This window comes from Taudactylus pleione, unplaced genomic scaffold, assembly GCF_031769625.1.
Source record: "Taudactylus pleione unplaced genomic scaffold, aTauple2 ptg000093l, whole genome shotgun sequence".
Taxonomy (NCBI): domain Eukaryota; kingdom Metazoa; phylum Chordata; class Amphibia; order Anura; family Myobatrachidae; genus Taudactylus; species Taudactylus pleione.
The window spans coordinates 26,454,167-26,473,615 of NW_028284495.1; the positions used below are offsets into that span (position 1 = coordinate 26,454,167).

General features: G+C 42.6%; 1 protein-coding gene across 3 annotated transcripts in view; it reads left to right on the forward strand.

Moving 5' to 3' along the window:
* ROCK1 (Rho associated coiled-coil containing protein kinase 1) overlaps positions 1–19,449 on the forward strand; it is a 162,763-nt gene that overhangs the window by 56,796 nt on the left and 86,518 nt on the right. For all 3 annotated transcript variants that reach the window (XR_015878207.1, XM_088469623.1, XM_088469622.1), the window contains exons 2-3: positions 6,433–6,514; positions 15,275–15,375. Coding sequence is in view for 2 of the 3 variants with exons in the window: in XM_088469623.1 (XP_088325749.1) it covers positions 6,433–6,514; positions 15,275–15,375 (183 nt within the window). In the remaining variant the exon portion in view is untranslated. The remainder of the gene's footprint in view (positions 1–6,432; positions 6,515–15,274; positions 15,376–19,449) is intronic.

The window sequence follows — 19,449 nt, forward strand, 5'->3', positions numbered from 1 at the left end:
GCTGCCCCCCAGCCGCTGGCAGCAGCGCTTGGGTCCACTATGAGGAGCTTGACTTGCGCTGCCCCCCCGCCTTGGGTCCGGCGTAGGTGACGTTACTGTCAGTGCCTCACTGGCCAGCTCACTCTGCCTCCCGTATACCCCGCAGCTTCAAGCTTCTGGCTGTCGGCATTAGCGCCTCTACTCCTATCAAGTGCTGAATCCCGGGCCACAGAATTACCAGCATGACGTCCTGTCCACACAGTCCAAAGGAAATCACTCAGAGGTAAGCAAGCTAACCGGAACATACAAGTGAGGGGATACCATCTGTAACTTACAGTCCACCTGTAGCTGTCAACACAGGAGGCCAGGGACAGGAACACTGCCCGGAACAGGAGAGAGCTGGAGGTCTACACCTGACTGCTGAGGGACACACTATAAGGCTACATCTCAAGATAATAACAGACAACAGTGACCCAGCAGGAGGAAGGTGTTAATCACTGTCCCAACTGCTATCTACCCCTGACCCCCTCCCTGCCCTCAGTACTGCCCCAGCTTCTATCCTGACTACCTCCCTACCCCCAGTACTGCCCCAACCCCTCCTTGCTCCCCAGTACTGTCGTAGCTGCTATCTACCCTTACCACCTTCCCTTGCCCCCAATACTACCTGCCTTTAACCACCTCCTTGCTCCCCCAGCACTGTCCAAACTGCTGTCTGCACTTACCCCCTTCCAACCCCCAGCTCTACCCCAACTTCTCCGTGCCTCTAACCTCAGCTCTACCCCAAATGCTCCATAACCCCAGCACTGCCCAAGCTGCTACCTGATCCCAGCACGCTCATTCCCCATAATGTGATGGGACCCAGAAACCGTGGTGAAGGACCCCAATTTTTTAAAGTGAGGGGTCCCTGGGACCCACAATTTTTTTTGCTCAACGCTTTCACTGGATGCCCCTTTGTAACGGGACTGCTCTTTTTGGGTTGGCAGTACTAAAGGTCTGAATTAAGACTCATATACTGCAACTCCATCTACCTCCGCCAGGCCGCTACACCAGTAACTGGGCTGGTGATTTCGGAGGCTTGCGGCTAAGCTTGCTAGCCGCAATGGTGCAACCTGGACTGCAACTGGACGCATGGATATGTCAGGTAAGGTGATTTCTCGCTTACGGGGAATAGTGCGTGGCAGTCCTTGCTTCTGGTGTCAGAGACGCACCAGAAGCCGCTGCTGTCAGGGCCTGGGATTGTCAGTGTCCTCACTACACCACCGGGGCATTATCGTCTGACGCCGGGCATTGACAGCAGACACTTCTGCTGCCACGAGGCCAGCGTACCCGGCTGGTTACCGCAGTTTAGGGGAAGTAGGCGCTCTCCCGGCAGCTCCTCCCCCGACCCAGACGCAGTCCCTATGAAGGGTTTAGCGTGTCTAGGTTGCTCCCCCTACTCTCCACGTGTGTATGAGACGCTCACTGTCCGCGCTCAGTGCACCCTGTAGCTGTTGGTCTCAGGAGGGTTTGGGTCAGTCTCCCTGTATACCTCGCCCTTGGTTAAGGTGTATAGTGCTCTATATCCTACCATTCCTTTGTGTCTGTGTAGTTGATTAAGAGTCGATTGTAATTATATTAAATATGCATTGTATGTGACTGTTTGCTAGCTGCTGTATTGACACTGTCTTTTATTTCTGTCTGTCACTTATAATTATCACTGTTTTTTTCTCTTCATTCTCTTGGGGTGGAGGTTTTTCTCTAAGTATTTCACATTTATTTAGATTTTGTGAAGGCTGTCACATAACATTGCAATTATTGCCTTTATTGAACATGATAAAGGGATACAGGAGGGGGACCCCTCTGTGCTGGTTTCATGTAAATCATGATTTGTTCCATTAAACCTTTGAGAATATCTCTTTAACATTTGGGGAGTAACAGTCTTAAATGTGTGCACGCATTCAGACCAGTAGCAATTCGTTATCTTTTGCTTGAAGAGAATCTGTTAATCCAGTATTAAGTCATCTTATACTATCTGTAAATATTACCATAGCTTGGAAGAGAGGGTTTTATAATTGTGGGCAAGCATGCTTCAGTTTCAGAAGATGGGATATTTAAATATACACAAGATATAATTCGGGCAACAGGGCCAAACGCTTAATCACATTTTGATTAGACACTATTCTGATTATCTATTAGTGGCTGTTGCTTCTGCCAACCTATTGTTCTTATTAAAGATGTTCTAGTTGTAATGCTTTGCATAGGGGCCCTGTCGCGGGAGTGGCTCACATGACCAGCAGCGCTATACAGACTGGTGGCAGCAGTGCCTTCTCACACCAATGTCACTGTGTGCCCTGTGCACAGATAGCTATGTAGCCTATTTAAGTGAACACGGGCCCTTTGCACCTCTCCCTCCACCACTTACCAGCCGTACGCATGGTGCCACACCTATCTCTTGCATTGATGATGTCAATACATTATGGTTTTGTTATTGCTCAGGTTTAACTTGACGGATCAAGTTGTGACAAAGTGCAGGTTATTCCTAGGAGTTTCCACTGCAAAATGATGCAGTTTTAATATAAATCAGTACAGTAGATTTTGCACCATCTTGAAACAAGCAGACAGACACAACGCTCTTATAATAATCTAGATTAATAAGGTGCTGCAAGGATTCTGTAGTGCCGAACATGAGGAGTAAAGCTTTGAACCACCTGTGGCTGTCTGAGCAGTTATATGAAAATCCCCATCCTGTGCTATACAGGTTTTTTTCATGTGTGGTCATACTGTATATCCTATGACTGATTTTAGAGTTTTCTAGGATACTTTCTTAAAACACTAAGGGGGGAGGGCAACTCAATTACCTGTGGTATATTACCGCTGCTACTAATAGAGACAGCCTTGGGCTTTAACGTGTGGGGCTATTAAATTAGACTCCCAAATTTGCCCAGTAGCTGTATTAATGCCTATTAAATTAACATGTTAACAGGTGTTAACACTGGTTATTGGGCTTTAACACACAGAATTCATGTAAAGTACATGGATTTGTGTGTTAACTAGCTGTTATCACCCAGTAACTGCAGGGTAACGCAGATTATTTTTTGGGGTCTCAGGAGACCTGAAAAGAAATCCCTGATTAGCGGGGCTAGTTGAGTAGGGGCCGGCATTCTATTAGCACCTATTGTTTCCCATGATTTTCATATTGAGCACTTCCTTGATACTCTTTACACAGGTTTCCCCATGTTTGAGCCTCGATAAGTGATGCAGATCTTGCTGGTCAGTTTAATGACTGATCATGTGATATAGGACTCCTCTTGGGACCTCTCAGTGTTGAGCAATTTTGGTTAATTCTGCATTTACTCCAGACTCGGAAGACGTCAGTGAAGGAAGCTATTTAAGCTTGTTACAGCTGTAACCATTCAACAATAGGGTGATATGAAATAAAGCCCCCCATTGCTTTCAAAAAGACCTTTGCGGTAATTTTCCCTTTATAAATATACCAGTAAATGATAGCTTTAATTTGTGAGGGGGGTTTATTTTTAGTGTCAATGTTTTGCCATCTAGTTTTTCAGTGAATTCTGTGGTGTATGTCTGTGTAACAAGTCATCTTTGATAATGCAGGTGCTTCTGTGGAGGCTTGTGCAGGAAGTTATGTTATGGGTCTCATAATGTATTACTTCCTATACTTGAAACAGAGAAGGTTTACTACATTGAAGTTGATAGAAGAGAGCTTATAAGTTTGCAGCAAAAGGAAAAACATCTGACAAATGTCAACCTTCCAAATTAGTGGTTAAATCCCATGATAAATGTTGCCACAGTTATTACAGTCTACCTCTGGTTGCTGATATTTATGTGGTGGTGGCGGCTAACGCTGATTTATGTAGTGGTGGGCTTATTAACCAACTCCTAATATGCCAGGCTCGCAAATTCTCTGTTAGCTGTAAAACATTATACACAGTAGAGCATTTATGTCCCCTTCCTTCCAGCCATTCCTTCCACTCACTCTCTTGTCACATTACTAATTTTAAAAGTATCCCAAGCTGAAATGTAAACTCTTAGTGGTATTGATGATCGTTTATGGAATCATATTAGTATAATCTTTACATCTAAAATATGTATTACTAAAAAATGTTAAGCCACTGCCCTCCCTTCTATATTGTCTAATGGTTGAGCTATGTTTCCTGGCCACATTCGTTGTTCCAAAATGCAAAGCATATACCCAGCCCAATCTCACCATGTAATTCCAGGGGTCAACCTTCTAGATATTTGTTCTGTACATAATCTTAAAATAAATACACTAAAGTGCCAAAAGTCATGGTGGGATAGTAACCTAGTGTCGTGTAGAACCCCGTCTAGTGTGGCGGATTTCAGCTACTCGACGTGGCACTGATTCCACAAGTGGACGGAATACCTCTGGAGAGATGCTGACCCATGCCATCTGGATAGCTTCCTACAGCTTTCTGATATTTGTAGGTGCAGGATCTTGGGTGCGAAAGAAACTCTCCACCATGTCCCATAAATGCTCGATTGGGTTCATGTCGGCCGAACATGGTGGCCATACCATTCATCGGAACCCTCCAGAATGCTCCTCAAACCAATTCTGGACAACTTGGGGCCGACAACACTGTGCATTATCCTGCTGAAATATTCCATCCTTGTGGAGGTACATGAAGTCCAATGAGGGCTACAAATGGTCATCAAAGAATGCAGTGTAGCGATTACTGGTAAATGATGTATTCAGAAGTAGCTTTATTTTAGAAGCGCTTGCCCAAGTTGGAAGTTTAAGCTGGGTACACACGGTACGATGTAGGTAACGATCCAATCTCCTTAGCAATTTCCCTTGAACTCCTGAACACTCCCGGACAAACGATATTGTGCATACTCATGGAACGATTGCACAAACAATCAAGTGATATAGATGGGTAGTTAACGATTGCAAATCGTTAACGATATATTGTTTGGCAGGTAACCTCGCAATGCATTTTCTGTCTCCCTATCGACTGGCACAAAATGGTGCAGGGGAGTGGGCTCGAAAATTGAGGACAAATCGTTCATCATGCATGACATCGTTCATCATGCATACACACGGAATGATTTGCGCCAAATCGTGAAAGACAGGTCAAGATCTTTCTGCATGTTTGAGATCAGCAGCCATGATCAAAGACAGTGGAGCGTGCATCGGCATTATCATGCCCACAAATGGCACTTTTTAAACGATGTCGTTCCAATCGATCGAAAACGGCCATATCGTTTGAAAAAAATCGCAGTGTGTGGGAGGCCTTTACATTCAGCTCAAGGAGAGCACAATGTACACACAATTCGATGTAACTAAGAGTTGGCTTGAACACGAGAACTTCCTGCTTTGTCACAGGAGGATGCTTAAAATGCAGATTGAATGTGTTTGTAAATGTATATAAAAGGCATTTAAAATGCAATATAAAATAAGTGCAATGATACGCACATTGCGTACAGTCTGTAGCCTAATACCAGCCTGAGTTATTTGGAAACAGCTGCTCTCACTGGGAACATGATACAAGTTATTCCTGTTTTAATCAAAACAAGTGAAGTCAGAGCTGCAGTTTTTAATCCAGCCCTCCAGAATGACAAGGAAACCTGGGCTTAAATGCATAGAAACATGTACTGTACATAGAAATGGTTATAAACAATGCTGTGATCTCATATTGGCAGCCTTTTTGAAACTGTTTGAGGTTGGAATCTATAAAATGTATCAGCCCCTTTACCCCATATGTATACATGTATATAATCATTCTACTCCATTTGCTTATAGATTTTTATTATTAGAAATACACGTATGTATTAAATAGTGTCTGATGTAATGCTATTTTATTTTTGTAACTAGCATTCCTCAGATGTGTGTGTGTTCTACAAAAAAAAAAGGTATATCTTAATAATAGATTACAATTTTACATCCAATTTTTTTATTTTCTAGTAGATATGAATTTTCACTTGTTTTAGTGTGAATTGAACGCCTCATTTTGCTTTCTGTTATCATAATAACAGTATTTTTTCTGGAAGCCATTAATAATTGCTCTGAGAAATCCATTGCACCTTACGACTTTTTCTGTGCTCCAGCTAATATTTAAACTATCCAGGCAGAATGTGGGGTTGGGATATGGGTATTGTGGACTGCATGTTAAATCAAATGTTATTAGTCTAAACTCATCAGACACACCAATAACTTTCACCTTTTATGATAGAACTCTACTCGCGATGAGCTGGATGTATAATTTATTTTATACTGATCGTTGTTATTAATGTTATTACTTTTACATCCCATGATTGATGACAAATGACTGTTTAGCCCTATAGCACAATAGGATAATAGAGAGACTATTTTACATGTAATAATTGAATACTGATCTTTGAACTAAATGTATGTAGATTCAGTTAAGGAGTTATGTTATGAGAATATTTGTGTTTTCAATGTGTGATTTACTATTATTTTTTTTATATTTGCAGGATGGTTTGGATGCTATGGTGTATGATTTAGACTTTCCAGCTATGAGGAAAAACAAGAACATTGACAACTTCTTAAATCGATGTAAGCATTTTTATCTTGTACTATTGCAAGGAGGTAGAGAAGAAAATACTGTTGCACAGGAAAATTAATCTAATTAGATTATCACAGAAATTACCCCAAATAATAGTAATTATCAACCTGTATTGTTAATGGGAGTGCTACCACAGATCCAAACGGTTACAAATAAGAGAAAAAAGGGAAAGGAAGGGAATCTGTTACTGGTGCACTAATATGAAGATGTAACCTTTATTCATTTGTTTAAAACAAATCCAGACAATACAAAAAGCAGAGCGAAATATGTTGGTTAAAATAAAGTAAGAAATGTGTATGAAATGTAAAGAAAGTGATTAAAATAAAAGAATAATATTATTTTAATAGCCAAGTGTCTGCTTAATTGTCTCCTAATAAATAATCCTTTATTAATATCAAATGTATTTATTATTTGGATGTATCTGGTATGCTAAGATATCTCTCATAAATATAATATATATTCACAGTTCATTGGAGTTTAAACAACCTCATGCTGATGGACTCACTCCAGCAAGGTAACTATGTATCTCCCATATACAGTGTATCAAAATGTAACAAACACTGTATACTGCCGTCTGATACACTCACTGCTGAGTATGCTGCTTTTATCAGCAGTGAGAGAATCTGCCGCATTTAGGTTGTTCTCCGTGAACTTTACTGAATTTCTATCAAATATCTCACTCTGCTAACCCTAACCCCGAGTATGATTCATACCGCTGCTAATGTCCGATGCTGCATTTATAATCTCAGAATTTGCAGTCCTAACAGTGTATTAATTGGGGGGGGGGGAGAAAATGGCAGTTTTATATGTCAGGACAATTTCACGTCTGAATTGTTTAGTAATATCACTGTGTATAACGGGATGTTATTCATTTATTTCTAATTTCTCAACTGACCTTACCCCGATCAAGTCTTTAATCATATCCGAATAATCTTCTAAGGGGTCTATTTACTAAACCGTGTTAGGAGACAGAATGAAAAGTGATAAAGTGATAAGGTGCCAGTCAATCAGTGTTTGAAAAATGACAGTTGGGAGCTGATTGGCTGGCACCTTATCACTTTCGTATCACTTTTCACTCTGTCTCCTAACACTGCTTACTAAATAGACCCCTAAGTGTTATATACGGTTTGCTACTATCTCCTTAATACTCTCTGTAACAATAATCGGATATGACTGTGAATGCTCTGTGATTCTAAACCGATAATACTGTGGATGCTCTGTGACTTTAATTAGATAATACTATGAAAGGGAGCTGTACCACGAACTATATTGTAAATAGAAGTGGGAATGCAGTAAGGGTCTAATGCTAGGGTTAACACTGGCCTATATATTGGCCGACCAATTGATCGGCCAATATATCGTGCCCCCGTCGGCCAGTGTGTACAGACGATATGTCTGTGAACAACGTCGTTCAGACATATATCGCTCTGGCTGTGTTGCACAGCCAATGAACAGATATGTCTGCAGACATATCTGTCCTTCGGCAAGTGTGTACGGGCGATAAGCCAATCGCCCGTACACAGGGGTGCAGAGAAGGGGGGGGGGGGGCGCGAGCGGCTACTACTTATCCGGGTCCAGCACAGCTCCCCATCTACAACACTGGAAGACTGTCCAAGGTAGCTAAAGCAGTAGCCAGAGCAGTCTGATGGCTCCCCCCTTTTGCTGTGCGCCGGGCTGAGAGGCACACAGCTACCCCCTCCTTAGTGCGCAGCACCGCGTCGGAAATGTTTTTGTTCTGACTGGGGCGTGGCCACGCAGCAGCTATTAGGCCACGCCCCCTACTCGCCCCCAGTCCGTCTCGACCCGCTGCAGCAGCAGATGATGGTCGTTCAGTGTGTATGAAAGACCATCATCTGCAGATATGTCAGGCGAGTACCCACCTTAAAGAACTCAGTGAATAAGCATATGTAACACTTATAAGATTATTCGGATATGATTTAAGACTTGATCAGGGTAACATCAGTTGAGAAATGAGAAATAAATGAATAACATTAGCAGCAGTATGAATCATACACAGGGTTAGCCAGGGGCGTATTTAAAGAGGAGGGGGCCCGTGTTCACTCACTGGATGGGGTCCCCTCCTCTCTCTCTGGCGGTCGCGTCACAGCACTACTCGGCCCGGAGTTTACTGCGCATGATACCGTGAAAATGGCGTGGCAGCCATTTTCCCAGCAATTTCCCTACCACGCAGAACGCTGGGAAAATGTCCACTGCACATTATCCAGGCGTTCTGTGTAGCGCCTCTCCAGCGGTAAGTAATAGAAAGTATGGATGCAGGGTGTGTGGTGTGGACCCTCCTTGGACCCCAGGGGCCTGTGTGCACCGCACACCCTGCACCCATTATAGATACGCCCCTGGGGTTAGCAGAGTGAGACATTTGATGTAACAACCTAAATACGGCACATTCTCTCATTGCTGATAAAAGCAGCATACTCGGCAGTGAATGTATCAGACGGCAGTAAACAGTGTTTGTTACATTTTGATACACTGTATATCGGAGATACATAGTTACCTTACTGGAGTGATTCCATCAGCATGAGGTTGTTTAAATTGCTATTAACTGAATATATATTACATTTATGAGAGAAATCTTGGCATACCAGATGCATCCAAATAATAAATACATTTGATATTAATACAGGATTATTTATGAGATTTATTAGGAGACCATTAAGCAGACACTTTGCTATTAGAATAATGTTATTTTTTATTTTAATCACTTTCTTTTAATTTCATACACATTTCTTACTTTATTTTAACCAACATAATTTCGCTCTGCTTTTTGTATTGTCTGAATTTGTTTTAAACAAATGAATAAAGGTTACATCTTCATATTAGTGCACCAGTAACAGATTCCCTTCCTTTCCCTTCCTTTCCCTTTTTCTCAAACTATTGCAAGGATCCGTCTGTAAAAGAGAAAGCACAGAACATGTTATAATTATATATGAATATTGTAATGGAACTTAGATGTAGCAATCATTACTGCTGGGCTTAGTCAGTGTAATTATGTGCGTGTAAATCTTTGAGAGATGAATGTGCAATTACTCTTGGCATATAATGTTTCAGATAAAGCTTGTATACAAATGTTGCCTAAGGTGTGGTAATTCCTGCACAGTAACTAGGTAAATACAGGAAAGATAAACGGATACATCTATGAAACACATTATCGTATGTTAACTCTTAGTTGCCTTAATTGGCCATATTGAGTAACTGGCTTCATAGTGCTTATCTTAATGAGTCTTGCTTTACAAATGCAGCCATGTGGCCGTCGGCTAAATATTTATAATGTAAAATCCTGTACGTCACAGAACGTATATGTGCAGGGGCAGGAGGCTATTAACAAAAGGTTGTAATGCAGCTTTAGTGCGGGTCTATACAAATTACTCCACACATTAGGAGCCAGGATAAAATGTTGGGAGTCAGCAATTTGTGATTTGCTCTTTTGGCCACTGTAGCTATGACAATGTTTTTAGTTTTTACCATATATTGATATAGCCACCATACTGCAGGAATCAACACAAAAAGGGGAAACAGTCACCAATGCCCTCGTTTTAAAACTGCAGTTGGGAAACTGCTTTGGAGATCCACCAACCTTTGAAAGAAGTTCTTGTGATGTTGCGTCCATATATCTACACAATCTAAGTGTTGAAATCAGATAGCCATGAGTTGGCAGCGAATTGCTTAACGTGGGCTAAAACTTGCAGCCATGATTTTTTGCTACTTATTTAGAAATGATTAGTTAAATGATTGTGTCAGTGGAAAGAATTGCGGCTTTTATTTCAGTATCAATAAGTAATAATGTATTTAGAGCAGTGGTTCTCAAACTGTGCCTCTGGACACTTGCAGGGGTGCCTCAGGTTGGTGGTCCAGCACCAAATCAAATTAAATATGGTCAATGTAATGTAATGTATATGTGGGCAAACAGAAGCACAAACCTGTCCAAAACCACATAACTGACCCTAAGGATGACAGATAAGCACAATTTACTTCACCTTACTACTTAACTGCATTTTTTTCTGAATTTCTCAATAACAAACTTTTGGTTTAGGGGTGCCATGAAAACCATGCTGATACTCTAGGGCGCCGTGATTCAAACAAGTTTGGGAACCACTGATTTAGAGGTTTTTCAATAGGAAAATATGGCCAATAAAGACTTGCAACTTCCACCTGAAAGCTCAAAAACAATTAAGTGACAAGTGTGTTTCCCAACTTTTCCCAAACTTGAATGTACTGTACACACTCTAAAATCCCGATAGAGACACTTTAATGTACCCCAGAATACTAGACCATTTCTTTGCTGAAATACACTTGCTAGCTGTAACTTATCCATCAGTATTAAATATGTAAATACCGTATTATCCATTTGACTGCCACTAAAGAGAGAATTGGTCTCTCGGGGCTATTCAATTAGCTCTGAAGGTAGGCATTATGTAACGGGGATTTTTTTGGGGGGTCTGATACACCCAAAAGGAAATCCCGGATAAATAGCCTGTTAACTGTTGTTAAAACACTATTAACACATAGGACTGTGACCTTATCACAGATTCTAAAGCTGCATACACACACACAACGATTTTGTTACCAACGATTTTATGAAGGATTTTATGAACGATTTTCTGTCAGATTATCTGTCAGATTTTTTAAAGTGTAATGAACGATTTTTTTTTATCTACAAATGATTTTTGCATATTCCCTTAATGAAAATCTTTCAGTTGGTCAGTCTGACTGACCTACAAATGTGAACGCGCATGAACGATAATTGTTCATCGTTTTAACTCCGTTAACTTAAGTCAACGATTTTTTCAACGATTGGTCGATATCGTTATCGATAATCGTTCAAAAAAATCGTTGTGTGTATGCACCTTTACTGTTAGCGCCTGTTTATTTAACGAGCGTTAAAAAGGGTCTCTGGTGAATAAGGGCCTGGAATTTAATAGCCCCATACATTAATGCTCGAAGCCAACACCCTCTATCACCTCAGTTACATTAACAAGGCTAGTTGCTTAGGCCGCTAACAGCCTTCTCTACTGCTCTATGTTGTTTGCCACTTTTTTTGTGGTCTAGGATGATTTCTGCACTTTTTCATGCACTTCACCCAGGTTGCGCACTGTAGAATTAATGTGCACATTGGTGCAATGCCTGCTAATTGATTCTTACAGTTGATTTGTGTGCATCATGGTAGCGCGCTTGGTGAAATTAACCTGTGAAGTCCACGTTAATGTAACCGCGAACATCCCACCATGGAACTCGCAGCTAAATGAACTCAACTGTATAAATGGGGAAAAGCATTTATACAGTTGAAAGACCCGTGCACATCAGTAATTGGCCCATGTCAGCTTTGGTGTATTTACCATTCTGGACCTGGTCACTCATTGGCCAAATATACTTGTGACATGGCCATAAAAATAATCTTTGAATATCTCTAAAGTATTATTCATGCACCATAGCAAGGATGTCAAGAATGTACATGGATGAGGAAAATAAATCACCTTTTTTCACCTTTTGTATATATGATAGTCCCTATTTTGTGCGGTATTTCCTTTATATATGGCTCCATAGAAAGCAGCATGGGCTCTTGACAGCTGTGATAGTTACTAAGGAATCATTTTAAAGTCTACTTTTTGTAATGAAAAAAAAAAATAGTCAGAACTATATTCAATATGGCTTAAATCTGGAAATTAGAACCCTTTATCATCCTTATGTATTGTTTTTTATCTCAATAGCGTTAAATAAGGTCACATTACCACACCCTTAGTTTCTCCTACCACTATGTCTATTGTATAATACTTTAACTTTTGTTGAAAAAAAAATTACTATTGTGTAGGCAGTATATATCACAAAAAAAGTTGTATAAGTTATTACAATTGTAAAACATTTTAATTGATAGTGTACAGTTTCTAGGTTTGAAAAAGAACAAAATGGCTCTAATGGTGCATACACACGGTCAGATTTTTCCTTCAGATCTGAACGATAACGATTTAAAAATCGTTCAGTCGTTCATATCTGAAGGAAAATCTGACATATCTGACATGCCTGAACGATGGACGATGAACGATGCGCGTTCCCGTTTGTCAGATAACGATATCTGACATCTGATGTGTTTGCAGTCAGACTTGGACGAGTCCATTCATTTTAATGCAGTCAAAAATCGTTCAATCGTTCAAAACTTTGGTCAAATCGTTCATCTGACAAATCTGACCGTGTGTATGCTCCATTATGGCCAATGTTTAACTTCATTGTTGAGAACCCCTGATCTATGGCATTTATTAATCTACACAAAAAGTTACTTCAGCAATGTTACTTTTTTATGGAAACTGATAAAGTACAAAAGTCTGTGAACGCTGATGTTTTTTGAGCTGAACTGATTCCTAGCAATTCACTAGGACAGTGTTTCACAAACTTTCTTGAATCTTGGAACCCTAGAGTATCAAGATCTTTTTCACAGCACCCCTAGACTAAAATGTTCTTATTGAGAAATTCAGAAAAATGATTAAATGAAGTAAATTTTGCTTACCTGTCATCTTTAGATTCACTTATGTGGTGTTGGTGGACAGGGTTGCATTTTTGTTTTGTCTACATATTTTATGATTGGCAGCCACCAGCTCTGGTTTTGTCTATCACATTGACCATAAATGTATTTAGTCCTAGACCATCATCCCATGGCCCCCAGTTTGGGAAGCATTGCACTAGAGGCTACAGTATAGTGATATTCACTACAGAATGCTGGCTTCTGTGTGTAGCCATCAGATGCACAATGTCCACAATCTAGTACCCAAACACCTACATGTTACATAGATCAGAGTCTCCATTAATTAATATCAACATTTTGGGAAAATATCCATTTTTTTTTTCTTCTGATCTTTATAATCTGATGTGTTCGCATTGTTCATATATTATATAGGTACTTGATGATGTTTATGCTGTAGCTGTGGCATGTTCTTCCAAGGCAGTGTGGGATCAGCTTTGTTTTCCAGATGGGCTTCTGTTTTTTTTTTTTTTTTTTAATGTTAGTCACAACTTCATGAACAACAAAACAAAAAAACAACAAACATATACATACTGTGTGTGTGTATGTATATATGTATATATGTATATATATATATATATATATATATATATATATATATAATTTCAAAACTATACAAAAAATGTCCTGAGTGTAGGATGGCGCTGGTAATTCTTAACAACAAATACAGGAATGTAAGGAAACAAATAATTACATTTTCAAGGTGTGTGCTGCAGACCGGATTTTTCAACAGTATTCAAAACCCTCCATGTAGTTGTCTTACATACATACATACATACATACATACAACAAGAATAAAGCTCCTGTAATTATCATAGGTAATGGATATAGTAAAGGAAATTAGAAGTGATCGGTTTCTACATTTAACTGTAATGGAATAGCATGCCCCATTCACAATAAGGGGAGGTATAGGCAAGCCCATAAAGGTTTCCTTAGTACAGTAGCTTTAAAATCTTCACATAACCTTGTTCAGACCATTTTTCCTCTTTTTTGAGCTCAATGTTCTCTTGCCCGAAATTTTGGTTCAGAAGGGAATAAAGAAAATAAAAATGTCTGTATAAATTGAAATGGATTTATTGGACAAAATAAAAAAGATGTGGACTGTATGGATATAAAACTGGTACATAAAATGGGGTGGATGGTAAAAATGAGATAGATGACCAGGATATTGGTAAGCATGGGACACAGCATGGGATCAGTCTGTGGGATCACTCTGTGTGACCATCGGTCATTTGAGTAAACTTTCAGGATAGCTGATGTTTTTAAGCAGCTGAAGCCAGTTAAGCTGTGTACAAAGACGCAGCCGCTGGCTTCAGCACGCCCAGAAAAAAAGGCCAACCCCTTCCCTGTTTCTGGGACGCTGCTTATTTGCCCCAAATGACAGGCTGCAGCGTCCAGCGACCCTCGGGTTTGTATTTAACTCTAAATCAGCCGCTGTGTTCTATAGGGTTTGTTGTTTTTTTTTTTTTTTGCCTTTTGTGTTATGTCTAAGGACACATTAGATAGTACATTGTTCATATTTCGGATTACATATTGTCTAGTGTGTACCCAGCTTTAGAGAGTCTGAGTCCATATGTGTCATGCAGAGGAGGAGTAGGAAGTACGTCATTCCTGATTATAAGTGTTTGCTACGAAGACTTTTACCCATTCATGGTTAAGTAAAAAGGATATTTAACATTGTTTTACTTTTCCTTCAACTAATTTGATATGTATTCAGCAGTGTTCATTTGAACTTTTCATACCTTAAATTGCTACCTTCAGGATTTTTCTGAAACATTTCAGTTTTAAATGTTATTTTCCAATTAGTGAACGGATCTCTTGTTGTTGCCAAGCTAAGGCCGTTACGCAAGTCAATTTACAAATCAGATAAGTAGCATATTTTTGACAGAAAAAAATACAATCTGAATACTGATGTTCACATTTTATTAAGCACTCGCATTTCATTTTAATAGCTCTGTTTGTAGAACGCGAGCATTTTGAACTTTTTCCATACAATCTCATGCCAATGTTGACCCTAGTGGATTAAAATAGCCTTTTTCATCCATGACCAAATTTGGAGATGAAATATCTGCCCACTGGGAATTTGTAAATGTATTCAAGTTTATGGAATGACAGGTCGATATGAATAATTAGTTATTCCCATTACATGTTTTGCATTAAAGTTTAGTTTTTTAAAATAGTAATTGGAGTGAGTGAACTTGTTTGTTCTTCTTTTTGAATATAGATAAGGACACGATAAGTAAAATTCGTGATTTGCGTATGAAAGCAGAAGATTACGAAGTGGTTAAGGTCATCGGTAGAGGAGCTTTTGGTGAAGTTCAGCTGGTAGGTTGTCATGCATGTTTGTTTGTAAACAAAGGTGGCTAAACTAACTAAGCAGCAGTTTGCAAAGCCGCCATGTCTTCAGTGGTTTCATCCGCTGCATTTCATGGGGCAATAGTATTAAATGTAAAATCAAGTGTTTTGTATTTTATACTTTTGCATTTTCTACATCAGGGTCCATAGGGTATCCACAGGATACTTTGGGGTATAGGTGATGACGTCAGGCATTGGGCACCATAGAGTTGTTTTCTGCCTCCCAGGATGCACCAGGGTCCCTCTCCTATACTCCGCCCCCGAGCCAAGCCATCTCAGTTTCGTTGGTGCCCGGCTCGGAGTCGGAGGCCATGTTTAGAGGGGGGCTGAAATCCTGGGGACTGGCTGCAGCGTGGAGCCAGGCAAACAACCTGCGCTTCCACTATACCCCAGGGACAGCGGGCCGCGGCTTAGCCCCTGAAGTTTTCTTCAAAGGTAGCTGTGGCTGCACATCTGGGAGTACAGCATGGACAGTCAGTACTGACATCCATGCGGTCTCCCCTTCACCCCGCCGGTACCAGAATGCCGGTACTGATCCGGGGATGCTGGTAAGAATCTGGGGGTCACGGCTAGCGGTGACCTCAGATGCTTCAGACCGTGGCCGGATCTAAGGGGGACAGGTGCTACGGCGTCCCAGGGTTAATTGCATGCCAGGGGAGCGCGCCTTCCCTGTTCACAGCCGGCGCCTCCCCTGCTGCACACAGTCCTCTCTGCACTGCCGATTGGTCCTGTGGCAGCGCTCCTCCCCCAGGCCGGCCTCCTCTCTGCTCCTCGGTGGCCATCTTCTGAAGTGTGAACGCTACTGGAAGCTGAGTGCGGAGGCAGCAGCATGGTCTGGGTCCCCCTGCATACCTCTCCACCGATAAGGTCAGTGTATGCAGCGCTGTGTCCTACCAGACTCTGTCTGTGTAGTTGAAATCAGCGCTGATAGTGCAGGGAATTGATTCTTCTGCATTGTATGTGACTTACTTCTAGCGCTGCTGCCTGTACTTTCACTTTCTACTGTCAGCCATTTTACTGTCCCTGCTCTTACTCTGCTACAGCCCTTGTAGTGCGGTGTTGCAGGGTGTTCTCCCACTATACTAGTAAGTATCAGTGAGAGGGTCACATACTTTACCATCATGTCTGAGAGTGACTTTCCTCACCAACTTCTGTGTACTACATGCAATGTACCAATAGCGGAGGGAGATGGTAACGGGGAGGGGTTGTGTCGACAGTATTACTTATTGGTGCGCCCAATTACTGTCACTGCTCCGGTGCAGGAACCTCCCTAGGCTTGTTTTGCTAAGGCGCTTACAGCCATGATGGGCCAGTTAGCTCCGCCTCCTGTGTTCACTCAAATGGGATTATCCCAGCAGTCAGTGGTGTCGTCACCCATGCAAGGGTTCCCGAGACAGCTGATGGTAACCCACAGTCTCCCTATTTCCCCTCCTCAGGTTACACAAGAACCTGCGTGGGTTAATTAATTGACAAATACAGTACAGCATTTGTCGGATGTTTTACAGGGAGAGTCTGTGTTACGGCCACATAAGCGGCCTTTGGCGTCTCAGTCTGCTCATTATGATGACATGACATCAGATGATGGGGGAGATTCTTGACCTTTCTGATCAGGAACCCCTCCGTACTAAATAGTCGGAAGCTAGGTCCATGGTATATATTCCTGGCCTTATACGAGCTGTCCGTACAGCTTTAGTCATTGAGGATGACGATCCTCCTGTGGCCAAATCCAAATATGCCTTTTTCAAGGATATTAAGGGTGAATCCACAGTGTTTCCTCTTTCTAGTCAGCTGGTAGATCATTTAGAGGAGGCATGGAAAAATCCTGGTAAACTGTTTCAGCCTCAGAGGCGATTGGCGGTGGCTTATCCGTTTGCAGATAATTATTTTTCTAAGTGGGAATCCCCTCCGCAGGTGGATTCTCATGTGACACGTCCTCCCTGAAGGATGCTACGGACCGCAAGGTTGAGATATGCCTTAAGTCCATTTATTCCCTTGCTGGAGGGGCGTCCAGACTGGCTATGGCTGTTTGTTGGGTAGCCAGAGCAATGGAGCGCTGGGCTGATAGCCTGGAGGCGTTCTTAGACTCTGACTGTTCGGCGGAACAGGCTGAGTTAGTGGGCAACCTTAGGGACTCAGCCACTTATATTAATGAGGCGGCCCTGGATATCAGTCTCCTCCCCTTTAGGATTTCCTCTGCAGCTGTTGCCGCTCGTCGCACCTTATGGTTGCGTTCCTGGAAAGCGGACGCAGATTCCAAAAAGGGCTTAGAATGTTTGCCTTTTAATGGAGAAGTCCTCTTTGGTCCTTATCTGGAGAAGATAGTAGCTACGCTGACAGCAGCCAAGTCTGCATGTCTCCCGTCTGCTACGATCCCTTCAGGTTCTGGTACGTCGTCCTTTCGACCTTACAGGGCCCAGGATAGGCCCACAGCACAGTCCTTTCCACGACAGGCTTGCCCCAAAAAATCTGCCAAGCCCAGGAAACAGGCCTGGAGTACCAGATGTCCTGCTCCCAAATCAGATGACAAGCCTGCGGCGTGACGGTCCGGGCCTCCCTTTGGGGGATCCCAGTGTGGGAGGCCGCCTGCTTCAGTTCGCCCAGTGTTGGTTGACAACAACGCGGGACACTTGGGTTTACGAGGTGGTTTCTCAGGGGTATGTCCTCTCCTTCCGGCTCAGGCCTACCTCCCGGTTTTTCACCACCGGCCTTCCTTTAGACCAGCACAAGGCGTTGGCGCTGCGGAAGATTTTGCACACTATGCTCCAGGCTGGAGGTATAGTGCCTGTTCCGTTATCCCAGAGGGGCCAGGGTTTCTATTCCAATCTCTTTTTGGTGCAGAAACCCAATGGGTCTTATCGTTCAATTCTCAACTTCAGGGCCCTGAACAAGTCTGAGGGTACCTCTGTTTCTGATGCAGACCCTGCGGTCCATTATTCTGGCACTGGAACCTGGGGATTACATGGCGTTGTTGGACATCCAGGACGCTTACCTGCATGTCCCTATTCGTTTGCGTCATCAGCAATTTCTCAGGTTTGCAATCCTCAGCGACTAAGGCGCTGCCTTTTGGCCTAGCGACAGCACCTCGTGTTTTCACCAAAGTCATGGCGGTAATGGCGGCTCACCTGCGGACGCAGGGAGTCTGATTGTTGCCGTATCTGGGTGACCTACTGTTGTTGGCCGAGTCCCCGGAGATCCTCCTATGCCATCTGGAACTGACCATTTCGGTCCTGCAAAATCACGGCTGATTGATAAACTGGACAAAGTCAACGCTTAACCCATCTCAGTGGATTCTACACCTCGGGGCCTTGTTGGACTCTCAGCAGCAGCGGATCTTTGTGACTGAGGAAAAGATCTTGGCCTTACAGTTGAGGGTGCGCAGTTGTCTGTAGGGTCGCCGAGTGTCTGTGCACTCGGCAATGAGGTTACTGGGCTCCATGGTGTCAGTATTCGACATGGTGGAATATGCCCAGTTTCACTCCAGAACCCTGCAACAATTGATCCTGTCCAAATGGAATGGGTTGCCTCAAAGCATAAGGTCTCAGACAATGGTACTCACTCCGGAGGTTCGCCTGTCTCTAACCTGGTGGTTGCAGACGACCCATCTCAACAAGGGTCACCCATTTTGCGTGGCAAACTGGGTCCTTTTGACAACGGAAGCCATTCTCCGGGGCTGGGGAGCTGTCACGGGTCTGCACTTGTTTCAGGGCAAGTGGACTCAGGAGGAAACAGCGCTTCCAATAAACATCTTGGAACTCCGCGCAGTGTTCAATGCTCTCCAGCAGGCACATCCAGGACAACGCCACCACCGTGGCCTACATAAACCACCAAGGAGGAACCAGAAGTCGGGCAGCGCTAGTAGAAGTGTCCCGCATCCGGGAGAATGGTCTCTGCTCCAGGAAGTCTTTCAGCTTCTGGTGGACAGGTGGGGTCTTCCGGAGATGGACCTCATGGCTTCCTGTCACACCAAGTTGCCGGTGTACGGGTCTCGAACAAGAGACGAAAAGGCGTCTCTGGTAGATGCACTGTCCGTCCAGTGGACGTTCC